Source organism: Rhodamnia argentea, chromosome 7 (genome assembly GCF_020921035.1).
Source record: "Rhodamnia argentea isolate NSW1041297 chromosome 7, ASM2092103v1, whole genome shotgun sequence".
Taxonomy (NCBI): Eukaryota; Viridiplantae; Streptophyta; class Magnoliopsida; order Myrtales; family Myrtaceae; genus Rhodamnia; species Rhodamnia argentea.
The window spans coordinates 26,965,321-26,986,904 of NC_063156.1; the positions used below are offsets into that span (position 1 = coordinate 26,965,321).

Below are 21,584 nucleotides of genomic sequence, written 5' to 3' on the forward strand. Positions count from 1 at the left end.
TGCTAAAGCAGTGTCAATGGCTCTCTTCTTCTTGTACCTGTACAGCTCATAAGCCTAGAAACTTTTTGTTGAGGATCAGTTAAACTGTTTGTGCTAAAATAGCTAAAATTGTCCAAGGGGTTATTTGGTTTGCTATCCGGCACCGTGCGCGGCTGTGATTCGGGTCGATCTAGCTATTATTAACCGCTGGAACATGGATCGCTAGCGAAACCGACCCGCGATTCGCATAGGAACAACTTCGCATATGGTCGATAGCGATCGATGGAATAGCAAATCCATGTATTTCATTCAGACTTTCGGGTCAGCCATGAAAATTACGAGAAAGGCGCTTAACATTGATGCAAAACTTGAGAGGCGACATGTTCTTGATGTTAATATTGGTCGATTTTGTTTCGGGTTATGCCGGCACAGCTTGGATTAAACACTCGCAAAGCTGTGACGGAACATTACTTTTGGGCGTAAATGTAATTTAAAAATACCATATTAAAAGGAACAATTACAAAGTTGTTCCTCTCATTGTTGCTTCTACAACGAAAATTATCAAAAAGGTTCTAAATCTATTTTTCTAAACTTTTTTTTGGCCAATTCAGTACATTTATGTCAATTCAGTTCTTCCGATCAACTTTGACCAACCGTTGACACGGTGGTGCCGTGGAAACTTTGGTAATTTTTTCCTGCTTCTATAAAAGGAGCAACAGGTTTGTTTGAGATTTTCCGTTATTTGAACGAAAATTCAGGCTTTATCGTTGAAAAAAGTCCAAAAAAAAAAAAAAAAGAGTCTCCATTGTTTGGCAAGAAGGGAAAAATAGAAGAATTCAATTTGGCAGGTTCTGAAAACTAAATAGAATCTTCCTAACTTTTCAAGGTTTTTCATTTATGAAATCCAAACCCAACTTCCCCAGAAATTTGCAGTTCTTGTAATTCATGCCATCTCCAACCTAAAATCATTATTCAACATTTTCTCGAGACATGAAAGAGCTAAATGTATTTTTCTTCATTGCACCACAATTATACAATACTACCGACTATAAACTTTAGCATCTATGCAAAAAATGAAGAGAAGAAGAACATTTTCCGCTCACGTTGAATACAGATCTTTCATTCCATGAGATGCTTTTGACATTAATCAGTTGGAGGTTTGGTCTATACCATCAGCCTTTGTCAAACCAAATGTATCCTCGGCACCACTTCTCACCCTCTTTCTTCTCTCGGCAATCATGTTCGTGTAAGCCTGAAACAGGACAGGCAAATCTTGCAAAACCAATCTATCCCCTTCTCTTAATGCAGGATGTGTGATAGGGCTATAGCCATACCTTAGGGTAAGAGTAAAGGAAGCTGTACCACCATAAGCATATTAGCAAAGATACAATTGTCGTCACCAACATTGAATGCAAAGTTAGCCAGCTACCGGCGATCGCTAACATTCCTGTCAATGTTATTGTCCAAGGCTGACACCTGGCAATGCAACAAGTGAATGCACAAACTTGGGTTATGAATAAGAAAAGTACTATTACAAAGGGAAGAGTCCTATTTGAACTTTTGACAAAAAAATCCTGTGAGCCTAAATTAAAAATAAAATAAAATTATAAATACCCATTACAGTTGAGCAAACCAATCTGGCTAGACTCAAGAGATATGAGCTTTAATTATCACCAGAACATCATCCATCTCTTACAGTAGTTACTTACATCAACAGGAGGCATGTGCAGATTTATGTATTATATAGAGCAGGATCTCAATCATAGTACTGGAGTCCTCGCAATATGAACAAGGTATGTGACTGTTTGTGAAGAAGGCTCATTGGCATTTCAGGATGGAGGAGGAGGAGGTGTATATTTTCCATTAGTAACCTTAGAATGAAATCAGATGCTTGATGTGCGACTGTACCTAAGCATCATGAAATAACCACATCTAGAAGCAGACTATAAGCAGCCTAGATATCCATTCAATTCCTAAAATGAGAACAACCAAAAGACACATTCAATCCCAATGTCCAAATGTTAAGTTTACAATAGAACCTCTAAGCTCCAATATCAAGATTTTAGACAGCCTAACATCTTAATGGCACTTCTCTCCAGAAGTAAGTTTATCAGACAATATCCAGACGGTGCATATGAATATTAGCCGAACACGTCTTAAAAGTGAAGTTCACGGGTATCAAACAGAGTTGTCCAGTGGGAGAACACATAGAGCAAAACATCTCAGAGAGTCTGCAAAGCAGGTCTTTCAACGGATTCTGAACAATAATAATATGAGTGGACAACTCGGCACCAACATAGATAGAGCTTGCATCTGCAAAGAGGAGAAAAGCTGAAACATGCACATACAAAGACGGTTATGACTGTAGTTGTACTGATCGTACATCTGAATCATCAACTAAGCATGGAGAAAGTTTGTTAAAGGATTCTGTTGATGCAAGGTAAACAAGAAACATGACAAAGCTCGTAGATCTACATGTAAAGTACTTCAGAACTCCAAAAGAATTCTGGAAAGCAAGTGCTTGAAGGCAGATGATGATAGCACAGAACATTGCAAAGGTTAAACAAATACGAAATTATTCAGAATACCTAAAACTGAAGAATAGTGTGCAAATTACTGATCAAAACCATAAATCACTGACATGGGTTCTATTGGTGCAGGTCAAATTGAATTGCTTGCCAAGATATCTATGGATTCCTTAGTTATCCCCATAAGTAATCGATTTTTCGGAAAAGCGCTTGGGCCATCTACCACCACAAGTTTCTAGAATAATCCACAATGGTTCCACATTGTTCGACATGGAATTATAAAGATCTTTGAACAACACCAATTCTCCTTCAAAGCTGCCTCGGGTTGTAGTCAAGTTCAACAACTCGGACGTGGAACAGTGTGCTATATCCTAAGCATCACTGCAGAGTGTTCAAGTGTCTATTCAAAAGTGACACTTCCATTACCATCTTGAGCTAATGTAACCAACGAAAACAGCAACACAAGAGGTACCCATTTGAGCAAGAAACCGTGAAGTTCAATGGTTGATTAGGCATGAATGGATTACCAGGACAACCCCATCTGTCGGGTCTTCGAAACTAACCCACGAATCTCAGAAGCCAAACTCAGTAAAAACAAACACGTCAAAAGCATGGTCAGCCATTGTTCTCTCATCAAACTAAAGTACTGTACTTTTTTTCGCTAGGAAAGCTTATATAGTTGTTTGTATCAGAAGTTCCTGATGACCTTTCAAATGCAAACCCCCAAACAATTGCTGAATCGACTAGAAACAAGAACACGTCAATCAAAAGCTTCCCCTTGACATACAACAACCAGAATTACACACTGCCGCACCATCGCGAATTGAAAGAGGACAAAACAAAAGACTGATGGGAAAGAAACTGGGAAGTCTCACCAGGAAGGCTTGGTGTCCCATACAGACTCGTACTCGGGGGAGAGATAGTTCAAATACCCATCCATGTCGTCGACGACGCCGTTTTCGTCGATGAACATGGACTCGTTCCGCTCATTCGGGCCGCTGGCGAACACCGTGGCTCTGTGTCGACAATTTCCCGTCGCTGCTTTCCCGCGAGAAGAAGATGCGGATGGCGAGAGAAGGTGGGTTCGCGAAGAGGGTAGAGAGGGACTCCATAAACAAGAGATACAGAGCGGGAGCGGTGACACCGTCCCCATTGTTTTGTCGTCGAAGAAAGATAGGCAGCACCTGTAGCTCGGTCGCCACTCGCCATTGGGGTGAGCCAGAGAACCGGATAGGAGGACCTAGCGACGCCGTTTCAACCAAAGCGAGCGAACCGTTCATGTTTCGTCGTATAGCTGGTCATGCATCCCCTTCGCCCCCTTTTGATTTGTTATGCTGTGAAGCTTTAAACTTGTACTCACTAAACTTTTTTATGTAAATGGTATCAATTTCTTTCTGATAAAAGATTTAAAAATATATATATGGTAGCATCCGGCACTCGGTGTCTGTAATTTGATATATGGGACGATTCGCGAAATAGTAAATCTTGTATGGCACGAGAATGAAAGGAAAATATGATCCCTAATCACGTCATAGGCACTATTGTTATGATCGATCAACCTCCAATACAAGTATCGAACGGAATTGACACGGCTCAAATTGCATATCTTTTGAGAATTTTCTCCAAAGTCGACATGATCAAACACATTTAACCCGTCACGATTACAATACGAAATGGATTTATTTTTCCACACTCCCAAGATTCTCATCTTCCCATTCCTAACACATGCATCAAGTTCACACCGAGTCAATTCCATGAAAGTACGAAGTAATCACTCGCAAGCCAGGTTAACTATATCTGCGTTGGAAATTCCGGACAACAATCCACTCCGACCATTCGCGAATTTTTCTCTCTTTTTTTCCCTCGAGAAATTGAGGAAAGAAAAAGGACACGTCATAAGATAAAAGAAAATTTTCAAATAAAGGCTTGAAGTTAAACTTATTTCAAGTAAGGGATTAAAGTGCTCAAATCTTCTCAAAGAAAGACCAGCTCAAAGAGCATTTTCATCTTTTACTTTTTTTGTGTAATTTTTTCTTTTTTTTCCCTTTTCTTTTTTGTTTTCCTTTTTCCTCCCCTCCCCCGGCCATCACCGGCCTCGGGGTCGGACGAGGGCGAGGGCAAGGGCGGCCCTTGCCTGGGCGACCCTCGCCTGGGTTGTGTGGGTGAGGGCTGGGGAGGGGAGAGGAAAGGAAAGGGAAAAAAAATGGGGGAAGGAAAAGATAAAAGCAGAAAAAAAAATCAAAAAGTAAAAGGGCAAAAATACCTTTTTAGCCGTGCCTTTCTTTTAAATAATGAGAAGCTTCAGATTCTTATTTGAGAAAATGAAGGCATATCATACCCTTATTTGAAATTTTTCCTAAGATAAACACTCAACAAAGACACCATATGGGTGAAAGGGAAAAGTTCCCCTCATCTCTCGCATATTCTCCCTCTCCCTCTAGGTTTTCGCCGCCACCTTAGTAGCACATCTGGAGGGAGGGAGAGAGCAGGGGTTCTCTCTCTCCTCCCTCCCCCCTCTCTCTGTATCGCCCTTCCTTTTTGTCTCTATTTCTTGGCTCCTCTTCAAGATTTCTTCTTGGAATTCATATTGGAGTTATCTTTTCTTTTCTCTCCAATTTGTTTTGGGAGTTTGTGAGTGTGAATAAATTTCTGCAGCTAATCTTAAGTAAATGTAGAGACTAGTTCGATCATTCGTCTAGTCAACAGGCACCAAGGAAGACATTCGTGATGCGGCACCACAAACTCTTTGAGACTATGACGCTTTCCTATCCCAATTTAGATTTAGCTCTAGATTCGGTGTTGTTACTCACTCGAACTAAATCTATATATAGATCTGGAAGTTCCTTATAGGTACTTGATTTGTGTTTTTTGAATATATTGATGTTGGTGTTATTACTAGGCGAGGGTAATGAGGTCGTCGAATTTAGACGCAGCACCGCAAGCCCTTGCACTTGGTATTGGAGTTCTCGACATGTTTTCATCACTGAATCTAGTTGTGGTGATCGGTCGCTAATCGTTTACGTTGACAGATCTGTTCTTGAAGGATGAGAGATAGCTTGTAGCTACAGAACGTGCTTTGTTAGTTGCTTTGTTTTTTTTTTTGCAATTATTGGGGATTTGCTAGTTTTGAAAAACTTCTTTGATGTACCTCTCAAGAACTATCCTAATTTATGAATGGAATCTTTTTTCGAGAAAAAACAAAAACAAAACAAAACAAAACAAAGACACCTTGCCCAGTGAGTGTACCCTCCTCCAACCTTCAAGCTTTTTCCTTATTTATGAATGGTAATCGTGTAATCATTTACGTTGACAGATATATTCATGAAGGATGAGAGATTGCTTGTAGCTACAGAACGTGCTATTTTATTTGCTTTGCCTTTTTTTTGCAATTATTTGAGATTTGCTAGTCTTGAAAGACTTCTATGATGTACCTCTCAAGACTATCCTAATTTATGAATGGAATCTTTTTTCAAGAAAAAACAAAACAAAGACTTCAAACTATCGTACTCTTCTCTTACGCATTTTTGCCGGATCTATCGCCATTTCTCATACCCAAGTTTCATCAACCTGTTTGGCATGAAAAAACGAAAAGAACATTAGACATATACATACACAGACAGAAGATTCCTTGAGCCTTGTCTGTCGTTGGCAGCATCTGCAATTTTTCAATTCAGTCCAATTTTGGCTTGCCTCTCTGCATTCCATACCGTCTTGATGCAAAGATCCCCCTCTCTTCGGACGCGACCCAAAAGCAAAAGAGGACACTTGATCCTATTCTTGAATCATGGCCACGGATTTTAACCGCATCTCTGGCTTAAGTCAATCATGTCAGAAAGATACACAAATTCGACTGCTTTCTCCCCTTAGAACTTGGTGGCAGCATCATTGAGGAAATTAACTTCAGAATCAGCATTATTCATGTACACCAATTACCAATAGGAATGATCTGCCCGACTACACGTCTTATTGGCGAGTTGTAATTACGGATCGGATAGCACTCGCATGCAAACACTGAATCAAAATCAAAATGTGAATGATGTTCATACTTATAGTCATCAACCCACTCATATTTCTTCCCATTTTTTGAGTCAAGGACCAAACTCCCGATCCGCAAAACCGGCGCGTAATGAATACGACAACAGCCAAACACTGCCCTTTGCTCAGAATAGTGTGGTCCCTTCAGCTCTTTTCCCTCAACTTACAGCAGCAAAATAAGAAAAGATGATTCCTACTTAGTGACTAATCCATATTTGACGAGAGTGATAAGTAGGCCACGTTACTCCATAGAACCATAGTTTTGAATATATATGATTTGATGTACACGACATGAAGACACAGAATGGGGAAGGCCCGTATATGACGCCTACCCCACAAAAAAGAATTCATTTTGTGCATCGGGGATAGGACATCGTGGTCCCTCTTTCGTTTAATCGACTGCACAAACATGGTTTGCTAGTGTTTATCGTAATCTAATTAATGCGGCGCCGGAAAATCTTACATCCGTTGCCACCGTGGGAATACTCGACTCTGCCGTGGCCGCTCCGTTGCCGTGGCTGCGACATGAGGCTGACGAGGAGGTCGGCGAAAGCGCCGACGATGAACTTGTGGGTGCTCTTGGGGTTCAGCGCAAGGTAGCGCAGGAGCAGCTCGTGCAGGAAGTCCCAGTCGGACTTTACGTCGAACAGCTGGCGCGCCTCCACCATTTCTTGCATGGACCGCCGGAAGTCCGCGTAGGGGTCGGGGGAGTAGGTGGGGACGGCGACGCTGTCGTCGACAAGCGACGCCGCGGGCTCCGGCCTGGGGGCGGCGGCGGCGGCTGCGGCGACAGAAGGCGCGGAGTCGAAGATGGAGTTGGAGTGGCCCGGGGAGGAGAAGAAGAAACGCTGGGAGGCGAAGGCGGCGGCGAGGTCAAGGTCAGCGGCGGCGGCGTCGGAGGTCGAGAAGGTTGAGGAGGACGAGGACGAGGACGAGGACGAGGGGTGGAGGGTGGGGTCGTAGAGGGTGTTGAAGTTCTTGATGAGGGTGGAGGTGGGGGTGGCGGAGAACGGTGGGGACGGGGATTGGGGTGAGAGCGGAGGCTCCCACCTCGTGAAGCAGAGGTTGAGGTTCTTGCGCAGTGTGGCCGGCATTGGCGGATTTCGGGCAGAGAGCAGTAGCTCTGTAGGCGACTTTGCAGAGATGGGTGGGCTGGGCAGAACAGAACAGACAGAACATCGAAGGCAAAGAGGCTCTAGTATTTATATCCGTGTTCTGACAGAGAGTTGTATCAACCGGGTATATACTAAAAATGAACCGGGAGATTTGATCATTAATTTTGACCTGACTTACCATTCTCCGTTTTTCCCGAATAATTTCAAATTTTATCGATAATGAATATGTTTTTTATCGATTAATTATTTCAAGCGTACATGTAATCGATTTTTTAAAGTTATTTTTCAAATCATTTATTTTTTATGAAATAAACGCACCTAAAGGAAGTAGAGCCTACATTATTTAGATAGTTACTCAAGATCGAATGCTCATACCGTGGGCAGTCTTCGTTGTCTAACGGTTTAACTCAAGCAAATTACCTAGCATAGACTATCGGAATATTGTGATTAACCCGAAATAAGGTCACCAATGGGATGATATATGCCTCATCACATGCGGTGGAAGTTTATATCCATGTAACATGATGCCCTTCCCTCTAATAAGTTAACTTCTAAGTTGAAATTTCTAGCTTGGTTATCTACCATTTAAAAATGACCTAACTTTTGTAATTGATTCTTTCATAAATTTAATCTACATCTCTATTAGACTTTAGGGTCGGTCGCTAATTCAGGAGCCCAACCATACAAAGTGCATGTGCAAATTTGTCAACCTACCTAAGTTTATGTACATATTAAATTTGCCCAATTAAAGTAGTCAAGATTGCATTTGGATATGCACCGGTTAAGGAGAACCTTCTTCATCCTGGACATGTGGATGATTCTAAATTAAGAGGAGATTCCATTTGATCGAATCAAGTAGTTTGCTAGACGCAGGCAGATTGATGGGATGGTTCGGTCCAACCACCGGTGTGAATTCTCGTATCATTGTGTCGACGGACTAGCTGTAATCACAACATTTCGGATCGAGAAAATTCTCGAGACATGCTATCCAAACCGAGTCTAGCCTTCCCAAAGCGGTAGCTCTGCATCGAGCCCGCCTGATTGCATGGGCTATTGACTTGGACGTGGCGCATGAAGGGTGGATCGAGGTAATTCCACAACCACCGCATAGAGCATTAGGAGTGTTTGTAGTGCATCAGCTCACCGTGAAAAATTTGTCCAAAAAATCTTAAATCTATTACATTTTTGTCAATTTAGTCATAACCATTTTAATTTTACCAATTAAATCATAAATCATTTTTCCTTTTGCCAATTGAGTTCACATGACCAATTTGGCCGGAAATCGTTAACGTGGCACGACTGGTATTCATGTGGATGATTTTTAATAATATTTTTAATATTTTTTGAAGTTTGAATTTTTATTTTTTCTTTATTTTTCTTTTCTTAGAAGCCGAGGAGGTCGTTGGGCCCTCGCCAACCTCTTGGGGAGCGTCGCCTAGCCCTCGCCGATTTGTGCAAGGCCCGGTACGGCTCGATGACCCTTGTTGGACACCGAGAAAAGATAAAAAATGAAAAAAATTATATGAATTCAAAAAATATTACAAATTGATTAAAAATTATCTACATCAGTGCCAGTCATGCCACGAAGACGGTTGACATCCACGTTAGCAATTTTCGGCCAATTTTGACCCGACAAACTCAATTGGCAAAATACGAAAAATTTCGGAATTCAATAAATATAATTAAAAGATTTAAAATTGAATTAATATAGATAATAAATTTAAGACTTTTTAGACTATTTTTTCGATCGCGTCCAAGGAGTACAGAGCACTCGATGTGCTACGATTGGTGAGGTGGACGGATCAGAACGCTTGCGAATCCCTCCACGGGTTCGGTTGCTTGGTTGCAACGATTGTAACCGCCCGTTTGCTTCATTCTGCATCCAACGCCCTCCGTTACCAGTTCACATCACACTGCACTCTCCTTGATAACTCAAGAGCTTCAGACTTTCCCCCAAACTCCCCCGAGATGCCTAATTGGAAACGTCATCGCATCCGTCGGTTCCGGAGGGTCCTGATCGGGATCTAACAGCGGCCGCCCGCCGAGTTCACACGAACCCCCCCGGAGGCATTGAGCCTGTCGAGATAAATGAAAATTGAAGACAGGGTAAAATAATAACAACTCAAAAAGGGGGAGAAGTGGGGAGATTGGTTCTTTTGTTATGGTGAAAGTTAGCCGTGCAAAAGCTAAGGGGAAAGTGTTTTGCTTTATCTTTTAAGGGGGGACAGGGAGCTCCGTCCGTGAGTTTTTAGCCCAAAGGAACGATACAAAACTGGCATTCTCGAGAGATCAACATCACATGATCCATCACTCGAGAAACAGAGAGATGACCAAGGCACAAGAGCCATGACCCACATGAGATTTCTGCATTATTGTCCTTCAAGAAACTTCATCCACCCCCCTCTCTCTCTCTCTCTCTCTCTCTCTCTCTCTCTCTCTCTCGATCTCGATCTCACATATTCAAAGTTCTCTTTTTCCCTCCAAACTCGTCGATTTTTAAAATTTTAGCTCCGAGAGGCTCGGATATTCCATGGATTGAGAGAGTATTTCGTGAAACCGTGATTAAAAGACGGACTTTTGGGCTGTAAAAAGGAAGGAAAAAAATCAGGACAACTAGCAACATATGCATGGATTAATAGCTGACTACTGTCCCTGGCCCTTTTTCAAGGACCAAGTTGTGGTCTTTAAAAGAACCCACATGGGTGGGAGACCTTGCAGAAACAGCCGGGTGGGACAGGCCTGAATGTAGTAGATCCCACACTGCACTTCTTATCACACATTGAAATACCCGTGCCTCATGATTTGGAAAAACCCCATTTTCGGTAGGTAAATTTCGAGAGAATACGATGTTCCCCGTCTCAATGTACCGTGCAGGACATCGGCTAAAAGCCCCAATCGACAGCTCGAATCCGAAACCATTTACACTCGGCAATGCGGAGAATCGAATTCGAGTAGGTCACTGGCGAAACCATCTGTTCACCCTTTGAATCGAGCCCCGCTTACATCCCATCCCGTGGAATCGAGACCTTACTAGCTTCTTGAAATAGCAAAACTGGTCAACACCAGCGATCCAGGCCCGTTACAGATAATCTCCGTGCTCTTGAACTGGTTGCTGAACTCAGCAAATCAGACACTTGGGATGCATAGCACAGTACAATAATTTCTCTTCCCTCGAAGCTAGACAATCATGCAATTGTACTTTTGTGTTTTTTTTTTCCTTTTCTTTTTATCATGAAGGCAAATCGGGAGATCTTCCCCTCAAATCTCTCGTGGGGTTGGAACTCAGAACGAGACAGGGAGCACAACGAGATCATCTGCCAGGAAACGAAAGAAAGAGAACTGACAGTTGCGCAGAGCATCTTCAGCAGCAATGATCTGTTTCGATCATGCATTGCCTGCTCTTTTTGTAAGGCTGAACGCTGAATCGTGTAAGGGGAAGAGAAATATCTTATTCAACGTTCATAACGCTTATCTCATGCGACGGATTGAAATGGGTTTAGGATGGTTTTTTTTCCTTTTGTCACGGACCGAATAACAATAGGTGCTTATGTTGGGACGCTAAGATGAACTTTGGTGTTGGAAGTATTTGTTGGAAAATACGTAGAAAGCAGGATGAAATGAAATCAGATATTTTAGGATACAACAAAGTCTCATTGAGAACAGCAAATATCAATTCTGATATTTCTCTAAGATCTCTCAAGGGAAATAACTGAAGAAGAAGGATGTATTTCTTTAAGAAAAAAACAAAAATGAAAGTTCTGGAAAAATAGTAGTATATATATAATCGAAGAGAAGATAACTCTTTATTTCGAAAATAACTATATCGAACACAACTCTTCATGTTTAATAACATATTGTTTGGACATACCTTTTCATGCTTGACCGGTAGTCATATTTGAACAGACACAAACATTTCAAAGATTACAAGAGTGTCTAACAATTAATTTATTATTACTATGTCAAAACCGAAAAAAAAAATGGTTAAATAGTGCCAATTTTGAACCGTGACCACCCAAGCATGCTAAGTGCCTAATAATCGCGCATCCGTAAGCTGGTATTGTGGGGTCTAACCTACTTGTACATTTCTCTATTTAGAAGATTACAATAGCCTTCTAACTTATAAAGTATTTCACCCCTTCTCTTCCATTCAATGTGGAATAAAGTAAAGACACTTTATTGTTTGTTTTGCAAACAAACTTCAAAGGTATCGTGTCGAGATTTCAAGCGATGCGTTTCTCCAGTCAATGTCGATGGTTGAGATGGCTAGTGGTGGTCTCCGTCATCCAGGTCAAAAAAAGAAACTTATGCTGTCAGGTAAGCATCTTCGTGAAAGAAAAGAGTAATTAATTTAGAATTTTAGGGTGGGTTCGTTTCATTGAACATTTCATAATAAAGGAAAATATTTTCCATGAAAATTATTTCGAAGAAAAATGATTAGCTTTCGTTTGTTGGTGGTATAAGGAAAGTGGTTTTCATCTTGTCTGAAAGGGAAGTTGTTTCTCTTCTAATCTAAGTTTGTTATTTTCAATGCATGGAAAACATTTTCCGCATATCAATTAGATTCCCATCATTCAAAACACTAAAAAGTCGGAAAACAATTTCCTTTGAACAGTTTTCCTTGAAATATGGTGTGTTTGTTCACTAAAAACTTTACGATAAAGGAAAATATGTTTCATGAAAATTAATTTCAAGGAAAACAGTTAGTTTTCATTTATTTGGTGATTGGAAATATGATTTCCTTTTCACCCCAATCTAAGTTTTTATTTTCAGTCCACAAAAAATGGTTTCAGTAAAATTTTCCGTCATTTGAACACGGAAAAGTTAAAATTAATTTTTTGAAAATACTTTTTCTTCAAACAAATGAACTCTTACTCAAAATTTTTTTACCTTGACCTTAAAATCTAAAATTCTTGGTCCGACATTGCGAGGCAAAGAGTCTTAGGGTGCGCATGGTAACACTTTTAAAAATGAATTTTGCTCAAAAAAGTTTCCTGGAGTATAAATCCGTTTGGTAATGAAATTTTGAACAAAAATCCGTTTGATTACGCAATATTACATTTTTACTTCCGACATAAATTTTTACTTCTGAAGTTAACTTTGAGCCAATTGCAAAGTTAAAAAAACAGTTACTTCTCTTTTAGAAGTAAAAATCTCTCCACATCAATATCTCTCTCACGTGGGCCTTTTTTTTCATTTTCATCGCTTCTCTCTCCCAACCACGCCTCTGCCGTCGCCACCCATTGCCGACCTTCGTCGATTGTCGTCAACCGTCACCGATTGTTGCCACCGGCAACCGGCGATCACAACCCACCTCTAACCACCGCGACATCATCGCCACGCCCGCCCCTCCCACCCCCGACCTTTGCCAGCCTGCCGCCGCCGCCCGCCGACAATCGCAACACTGCGGCCACGACTACTGCCGATTGCCGCCGCCCCCCATCGTTGCCCGACACTAACGAGTCATTGTTTTCGGCTACCAGAGTAAAAATAAATCATAATTTTTTTTTTTATAAAGTAAATAATATTTTTTAATAATAAAAATTATTTTGTATAGAAATTTAGAAAAATTAAAAATGAAGTAGAAATTTTCCGGCTCCCCGACAATTTTTCATGAAAAATTTTGTGTTAATAATGTTTCAAAATTATAAATTTTCAACCGTTACCAAACGAATTTTTCTAATCAGAAATCAACTTTTAGAACAGAAGTAGAAAAATCAACTTTGCTTTTGAGTAGAAGTAGAAAATTCGACTTCCGGTAAGAAATTGATTTTTGAAACAAAAATGTTGCCATGTGGGCCCTTAGCCTAAGACAGAGAAACTTCCTCTTTTACCGAAACGGGAAGCTCGTGACTTTCGAAGGAATATGATTCAGGTAGCTTTTTTTGAACCCAACACAGCTTTTTTTATCCTGGATTTGTCTGTCGCATAGTAACTCTGGAACTCTAGTGTTGTATTCTTCTTGCAGGATGGAAGTTCGAATCGAAATTCCCTTTGCAGGTTTGTCTTCAACAACGATGATCTCCTCATCAAATCGGAACCGTAGATCTCGAATTCAATCGCTCGCATTTTCCCCTTTCTCTAACAAAACATCGACCGTTAGACCCGGCGGCTGCGAATCAAACTTCCAACGCTAGGACACGAAGCAGATCGAAGCTCGGGTGGGCTTGAGACAACAGGGGTGTTTTGCCTGTTGTGGGATGATAATCGATGGATCGTGTCATTTTTCCGGAGTCCGCTGGAGTTCACGATCATATGCCAAGACTGGCTTTTCCCATTTCACTGCTTTTTCCACGGTCCAAAGGCAATGGCCCAGGAAAAGGAATCAAGTGTGCCCATCTCTCGTCAATGAAGACAATAACAAGAGTGACCACCGAAGCGATTGGTCCGGCGGCAAAAACAGCCATCTGGCCTAGACAGGGTGGGGAGTTCGATTCGTGGGGTGAGCGAATCTCTGAACAGCTCGTGTTGTATTGCCTAGTTGTTGCATAGCTCGTACGAAGAGATAGCTTGGCGGGGATGCAGTGACGAGAGGTTCGAAGTAGTTACTATGCCTTGAGGAATCGACGTAGCTGTAAATGAGAATCTGTTTGAATTTTCGATCCGAACTGAATAAGCGCGCCTGATATATTCATCGTTCAACCGAAGGTTAAGACGATAAAGGTTCGGTGATTGAAGACCCTTCGGGGATGATTTATTCGAGAGCTCTAGTGACACCGAAGGTCACGCTCGTCACGCAATTGATTTCGAACGCGAGCATGCTTAGCCACGTGAAGAGTCGACGTGGATGCATAACGCTAAGAATACTAATCATAAATACACCCAGCATTACTGGAACAAGATACTCCATGGAGATTCAGCTCCGACCAGCGGGCGGCGCGAGCGGCTGGGCCTATATGTAACAAAGCTGGCTCGACAATGCGGGCTCTGATCAGACCCAAAATTTGAGATTGTATTACTGAGGGCTCAATATAAAAAAAAATCAACTTTAACATCTATCCTAATTATCTCATACAAAAAAAAACCTCCAACTTTTACTTTTGTCCTAATTCCACGGGCCTAACACTCAAAAAAAAACACATAACTTTTACTTTTGTCTCAATTCTACTGGTCTAATACAAAAAAAAAAAATTCAATTTTAGCATTTGTCCCAATTATATCCAAAATTATTTTTTGTCTCATAAAAAATCCTCAACTTTTACTTTTGTCCCAATTTTACTACCGTTGGTCTTCCGTTTATAATCACCATTAGTTAATCCTACATGGCATTTTCACATCATTAATAAATTGCACCTTAGCAAAAATGACATAAAAAAAAAACTCTTAACTTCTCTTATGTTGTCTGCTTCCCCTACTCATTGCCGGTAGATACAAAGCCACTCAAGATCGCGCGTTTCCGATTTTTTCACGCACTCAACAGCCCAAAGAACGGTTAGACGTGGAGATATGATTATTTGGACGAATTGATATTTCCGAATTTTGTAAATTCATTGGTAAGTTCAGCGAGGAAATTCGAGCCACGTAGAATTAACTAATGGTGATTATGGATGAAAAGTTAAAAATGGTAGAATTGGGACAAAAGTAAAGATTCAGGATTTTTTATGAGACGAAAGAAAGTTTTGAATATAATTGAGACAAATTCTAAAGTTATGGGGTTTTTTTTTTTATATTAGGCTTATAAAATTGGGACAAAAGAAAAAGTTACGAGATTTTTTACAAGACAAAAAAATTGAAAATTGGGATAAATGCTAAAGCTGGAGTTTTTTTTTTTTTTTTTTTTTTTAGGTCTATTACTAAGGGACCCACCCGATTGAATTACGATCTTTGCCGTAATATCGATTTTTCTTTTTAAAGAATTCACTGTTTAAACAAAACTAAAAAATTAAAGGAAAATGGATTACAAGTAAATTGCTAGAGCTACGCCTACGTAGATGATTAAGGAAAGCAACATTGATCTAGCTTCCCTAATAACCTTCTTCGGCCGTCGCTGATATTTTCTTAATTGATAATTGAGGGAATTTATTTAATGGATGAGCCGCGCGAGCTTCTTCGTTACATCTACAAAAAGAAGACTTTGGGATTAAATTAACTTGTATCCCAAGACTAATTCAGAATATAGACCACGAGCTAGATGCGACGACTAAGACACGGTACTTGTACAAACCGTGAAAAACATTATCTACAAAACGCAATGGGACTGTATCAAAGAAAATCAGGATATTTTCCTTAATTCTCTTCATATTTCTCGGAATTTTCATGTACATATCTCCTTGGATTGCGCACATCCCCGATCAATTATAATTGATGTCTGAATATCATCTTATAAAAAACCTATAAATAGGCTTAAGTCCTCGTCATCAAGATACGCGGAAGTCTCGCAATTAGCATCATCGTCTAATTGTGCCAAAAGCTAATGACGAAATTCGCCGTTGGGATTATCATTACGCTCTTTCTTTTAATACGATAAGCAAAGTTAGTTAGTAAGCCGGTCTTAATCCACCAAGGTTAATATTCTTCGTATTGTTTTCCGCAACATCCTTGTTTTATACTTTTACCAACATGCCCTTTATGCAAAGGCAAGTAAGCCAAACAAGCAGTTATTTTTCAAGCGAACCCCATAGTGAGCTCTTAGACTTGAACAATGAAAAGTTAATAACACCATATAACATAACAATCGTTTTTGGTCATTTCCTCGGTTACCATATCACTTACTTTGAATTAGGAAAGATAACACGAGCGGTCCTTAAATTATGACTCAATGTGTAATGTGATCTCTAAATTTTTAATTTGTTCAATGTAGCCCCTAAATTTTAACCCGGTGTGCAATATCGTCCTTGAAAATTCAATATGTTTGATGTATTCACTTAGTAGAAGTAGAAGGTACAATATGCTCAAGAGTAGAAAAAAAAAAAACAAAAATGGGCAACAGGTAGTATTTTTAAATTAGAAAAATATTTAACCACTTAATTTGAGTTTCGTGATGCATAACATAATATAGATTTCCAAATCCTAAAGTGGTGGAAGAGTCACTCAATCGATTACCCAGTTCTTGTCCTCATCGCTCGCAAGATATTAGCAACCCTTTTTTCAATGGTTGCAATTGAACAAACATTTAGCGCTAGATGATTAGTTTTGGACTCTCGCCGTTCAAGATTAAGCTCGGAGTCCGTGGAAGCTCAAACTTGTGTCGACGATTGGACGAAGACTAGATTTCGACACCAAGAGCTGGATTGAGAATATGAAATTTTTAGTGAGGATTGTGGAGATATCACCGGCATGGGTACCACAACGAGTAACGTCGATTGACAATGAGATAAGTTGAGGTTATCAAAGGTAAAAGAACTACATGAGCTTTGATTCTTCTATTCCAAAAAGATATATAGGCACTTAATAATAATTCATTAAGTTCAAGCTCATTCCTCCTCTCTCTTTTTTTTCCCATATTTTATTACAATGTACAAATTGATTATAATTTATAATTTATTATGTTTATTTTATTATTTATTATTTTAAAAATTAAAATTAAAAAATGGAACCAGAATCGGCCCGGCAACCACAAGTTCCGAGGAACCGGTGGTTTTGAGGAACCGGCCATGTCTAGTACAATGTCGTCCCCGAGAATTTAACATTTTTTATGTATTCCTTGAACTTTTGGTACATGTTCAAATTAATCCATAAATCACATGAAAAAGGTCCAATGTTATCTCCCAACTTGAATTAATGAAAGAATTACATTGATTATTTTCATACAAGTCAAGTATTAGTTTGAAGATGTACCAAAAATTTAAACCCCATCTAAATAAATTAAAAATTCGAAGAACAACGTTACACGTTAGGCGAAAGTTGATGGATTATTTATGTCATTCCCTTAATATATATCGAAGCATTGCCCGTTGCTTGTCTATCACATTTATAAACACTTTATGTACATATGACCTCCCTCTATTAATTTGATTTGAACTTTTGGATTGAAAAACTCAACATGATATTAGAATCAGGTTTCGGCCCGGAATTTCAAAGTAACCCCTGCCTAATTTCAACTAATGAAGTTACTTCTTGGCAAAGCCCCCTAACTCTTCCAAAATGCAAAATCAACCTTTTCCTTCCCAAAGAGGTAGAATCCAAATCGAAAACCACCGCCGCCGCCGACTTAAGCCCTTATCTTTGCACAGAATTCAACCCAAACGATTGAGTTTGAACAAGAAGAGCCCTTGCCGCATCAATCAGTTTTGCTCGGATCACGAACTTGAAAGTGACTTCACGTCTGGATCAATGCGTGGGGAAAAGTCAAAAGCGTCGGACGACATTCGCGTCATAAAACAGGAATGGTCTCCCAAATGCTCACTCAACCAGTGCCGAAGCCAGGGATAAGGCTTTGATGTGATGAGAGAAGACAATCTGCTTCGATTACTTAAAGAAAAGTTCAACTCCTGTCATGATCTTCTCATGTACAGAACGATCTATTGTAAACGATTTGATCATAAAAATGACGACATGGGTTTTCATACTTCATCAGCCAGGAGGTAGCTGGGGCCTGCGGGGCAGAGCTCAGAAGCAAGCATTGGTTTATTATTGCTCAAGAAAGGGCAGAAAATATTAAACAAGTAGAGATCTTGCTAGCTTCTTCTGCAGATTCCCAAACCAAAAATTGAGAAAAATCATAATCAATGGAGGAAGCTCTACAAAATCTCTCTCTCCATTATGTCTTATCTGCAGGAGAGGAGTGATGTGAAGAAGGGTAAAAGGGCAAAAAAATATATATATATTTCAAGTGCTCCCAAATTTGGCATATGTTTAGTCCCGTGAAATGGATAATAAAACCCTCTGGAATTTTGAAATAGTAGTTCTCGAGATGCATGAAACTTTGGGAGGTGTGAAGTGGTCGAGTCAGAGAGAGACGCCATCGGCTTCTGCAACGATCTCTGCTTCGTCTTGCAGAATCTCTTGGTACCGGCAGTCACTGCTACAGAAAGCTTTCTCGCCCCTGCAATGAAACGAGAACGGCATTAGAAAAATCTGACATCATCTTCGCGACGTTATCTTCTACGCGCTTGAAAAGAAGAGGAAAACAGAGGAGGAGAACAAGAACCCGTTTGAGCTTAAAAATGGGTGGACCAGTACCTGTAAATGTAAATGTCTGCGTCCTGTTCAATGCCCTTCTTGCAAGTGTAGCAGGAGCTGAGGAAGCTATCCGGACCAAGCAGTGTCTGCTTCTTAACCTCGCTGGACAAGCAATACATCTCCACTACAGAGCTACCAAAAATATGAGTGGCCGTCGGGTTAGGGCCGTGAGATATCACGCACGTGTAGTCCTCCGAGAGCTCCATCTCGCTCACAGACAAACACCCTCGTCTCGCCGACGCTAGATCATCGAGAAACGCGAAATTCGGAGACCCGCTTGGAGAAACCGCGGGCTCTTGAACAGGAGGAGCCTCAAGTTTCGATCTTGATCCGGGCAAGACCAGTCTGTCACTTCCTCTGACGACAGATTCTTGATGGGGGCGTGCTTTGTTGTTCGACAGTGTGTCCACGAGAGCGAGGCCGGCCCTTGTGGTGGAGTCGAGTTCCCGAAATGGGTGTTTGTCGACTCCATGGAATTTCTCTGGGAATCTCGGATGTTGGTGATAGTGTTGGTACCAAAATGGGAATTTGAGGTGAGAAAAAGGATTGATGTGATGGGTTATGGTCGGGCTGCTAGGACTACCGGCAACCATTACGTATTTGGGCTGGGTGAGTGCAGTCTTGATCGTCAAATGCATGAATCTCGAAGCTAAGAAAGATGGGAAGATTGACTTGTTATTAGAGGTGGGATTGTTCTGAGGGTTGGTGGTGGACTGAGACCGTTGATCGGCCACCAATGCTTGCTTATTCCCTGTCACTGCTCTTGGCCTGTTCCTCAGCATTTAGTACCCAATTTCGCTGCCAAAACAGTCGCAAAAATTAGCATCAAGAACGATCACACAGGGAAAGAGAGCAAAGAAACTTACTTCACAAATCAGGAGAAAGAGGTCTTTTGGTTTGTGATTTGGTATCGTCAAAGATGAAGATGAGCTCCTTTCAAAAATCACTGCTGCAGATGATCCTCGCCGTTTCAAATAGCAAAAAAATGTGCCCAAATTTCTGTTGCCTCCGTGGATGACCACCAGAATCTCTCTCTCTCTCTCTCTCTCTCTCTCTCTCTCTCTGTATTGCGTGAAAGTCTTTCTTGGATTCCTCGATCCTCAGAGCAAGAAAGGAAAGGAGAGAGCAATAACTGCAACGCCAACAAAAGCTGCTGGATCGGAAAACAGAGCAGGTCAAAGAACCGCCCTAGCCAGCAGGAGAACAATCACTCTGATCCTCCCAGGCTGAAGTAATACATCAAATGGAGCCGCAGATTTAACAAAGCGCGCTCATGACACCATCATCGATCGATCGATCCATCAATCATCAACGTCACTAGGGAGTGAATGAGAGCAACTCCCACTTCAGGAAAAATCCCCTCCCCACTTTAACGTTATTTTCCCGTCTCTGGCCTGGGTGGTGGGTCTGCTTCGCTCTCTGCGTCATCAATGTTATCCTGTTCCCTCTCCCTCTCCCCCCCTCTCTCTCTCTCTCTTCTTTCAGCTCCAGTTCTGCAAAAAAAGAGGCAGCTTTAAGGGGGAGACAGAGAGAGAGAGAGAGAGAGAGAGAGGAGAGACGTGGCATATAAAGAGGAAGGAGGCGTGTACATGCAGAGTCATTGGTGTCTGTCATTTTCTTACGTTACATCCCGTGTTAAAAGATCATTCTCGGGGGCTATATACAGACGAAATGCTCGGATTGGAGCTTTGCTTTGGTACCAAATATCCGTGGCTGCAATTCGATCTTCGTAAGAGATTTGACAACTTCTTCACATACGTCTTATTAACCACTTTCAAATGGTTTTTCTTTTCGCGTTCAATAAATTCCTTAATCAAACATACAAATTACGTCATTTTCCCAATAATTACGGCGCAGGACCACAGCTCCATTGAGACAGACGCTCACCTGAAACCCTAGCTGCCTAGTTTCTCTCTCTCTCTCAACTTTCTTCTTCAACCTCCATAGAAGGAAGAGGTTGAGCTTGATTTCTCCCTCCCCTTTCCCCTTTTATTAAGCTATTTTGATTCCCGATTTCGTTTTTCTTGCTTTTCTTTGTTTGAGAGTTTTTTCTTTTCTGATTTAGTCTAGACCTAGAAACTTTTCTCTTTCATTTTTTTAGAAGATTCCTATCTCAATCTAATTTAAATTTAGGATTTTTACGTATATATTTTTAAGGTTTTGCTCTTCTCGGATTTTGTTATCCAGTTTCGAAGGAAATTACATCTTAGTGAAAGATTCGCCCTCATAAGTATCAAATCTATGCTCGTTCAACATTTTTTTTCTGCTAGGTGATAGTGTTGGGACGCTAAATATAGATGCATACCGTGGAAAAGCAAAGCCACAGTATCAAATGAAAATATCAATATGTGCTCATTATCGAAGATAGATTCGGTGATCAGCCGCCGATTTTGATATGAAGAAGTTATAGATGTGCTCTTTGAATGTGTGACCCATTACCTTGTTCTAATTATTTCTCTTATTATCTGAAACTTGTTTTGTTTTGAAATTGTTTGGGATTTGTTTTGCTTTGCAATTGATCTATGGTATTTATCTCTTGTATCCCAAGAAAGTGAATAAAATGTTATTTCAACCAAAAAAAAAAAAAAAAAAAGCCGAACGCTTCTTGTAGGAAGCTTGTACTCGAATATCAATCACGAGTCATCAATGCAAGAAAAAAAATCCATCAAAAATCTGATAATCGTAACCGTCCACATTCTTGCCGATCATTCTAAATAGTTACTCACGATTTGAGATCCGCAAGTCACGGTTTTGCATGCATCGGCAATACACTCAATGTTTACGCCACGATGACACAGCGGCGACACTT

At 40.7% G+C, this 21,584-nt stretch overlaps 3 protein-coding genes across 4 annotated transcripts; all 3 read right to left on the reverse strand.

Moving 5' to 3' along the window:
• Nucleotides 1-849: 849 nt before the first annotated feature.
• Nucleotides 850-3,797, reverse strand: LOC115752058. Its single transcript, XM_030690103.2, has 3 exons — nt 3,383-3,797; nt 1,314-1,455; nt 850-1,231 (listed from the first exon to the last, which is right to left on the reverse strand). Exons 1-3 carry the CDS (start codon nt 3,658-3,660, stop codon nt 1,127-1,129), a joined length of 525 nt encoding a protein of 174 aa, XP_030545963.2. The 5' UTR covers nt 3,661-3,797; the 3' UTR covers nt 850-1,126.
• Nucleotides 3,798-6,735: 2,938 nt separating this feature from the next.
• LOC115752039 (transcription repressor OFP12-like) lies at nt 6,736-20,407 on the reverse strand. Of its 2 annotated transcripts, XM_048282577.1 has the most exons (2): nt 20,293-20,407; nt 6,736-7,649 (listed from the first exon to the last, which is right to left on the reverse strand). In XM_048282577.1, the coding sequence occupies exons 1-2, from the start codon at nt 20,364-20,366 to the stop codon at nt 6,977-6,979; spliced, it is 747 nt and encodes a 248-aa protein (XP_048138534.1). In that variant the 5' UTR covers nt 20,367-20,407; the 3' UTR covers nt 6,736-6,976. The 2 variants fall into 2 exon arrangements, with proteins under 2 accessions (XP_048138534.1, XP_030545928.2); XM_030690068.2 differs by lacking the exon at nt 20,293-20,407 and having other exon boundaries at nt 6,736-7,727.
• LOC115752057 (protein MARD1-like) lies at nt 18,203-20,234 on the reverse strand. The gene is made up of 3 exons (XM_030690102.2): nt 19,642-20,234; nt 18,776-19,573; nt 18,203-18,638 (listed from the first exon to the last, which is right to left on the reverse strand). The coding sequence occupies exons 2-3, from the start codon at nt 19,555-19,557 to the stop codon at nt 18,542-18,544; spliced, it is 879 nt and encodes a 292-aa protein (XP_030545962.2). The 5' UTR covers nt 19,558-19,573; nt 19,642-20,234; the 3' UTR covers nt 18,203-18,541.
• Nucleotides 20,408-21,584: the final 1,177 nt, after the last annotated feature.

Excerpts from the sequence above, each read along its gene's own strand:
- LOC115752039 (XM_048282577.1), bottom strand. The coding sequence starts at position 20,366 with ATGTACACGCCTCCTTCCTCTTTATATGCCACGTCTCTCCTCTCTCTC. Across the intron at positions 7,650-20,292 it reads TCTCTCTCTCTGTCTCCCCC|CCGAAATCCGCCAATGCCGG; the intron begins TTAAAGCTGCCT and ends ACTGCTCTCTGC.
- LOC115752058 (XM_030690103.2), bottom strand. The coding sequence starts at position 3,660 with ATGGGGACGGTGTCACCGCTCCCGCTCTGTATCTCTTGTTTATGGAGT. Across the intron at positions 1,456-3,382 it reads TGGGACACCAAGCCTTCCTG|GTGTCAGCCTTGGACAATAA; the intron begins GTGAGACTTCCC and ends TTGCATTGCCAG. Across the intron at positions 1,232-1,313 it reads TCCTTTACTCTTACCCTAAG|GCTTACACGAACATGATTGC; the intron begins GTATGGCTATAG and ends GTCCTGTTTCAG.
- LOC115752057 (XM_030690102.2), bottom strand. The coding sequence starts at position 19,557 with ATGCTGAGGAACAGGCCAAGAGCAGTGACAGGGAATAAGCAAGCATTG. Across the intron at positions 18,639-18,775 it reads GCAGACATTTACATTTACAG|GGGCGAGAAAGCTTTCTGTA; the intron begins GTACTGGTCCAC and ends GTTTCATTGCAG.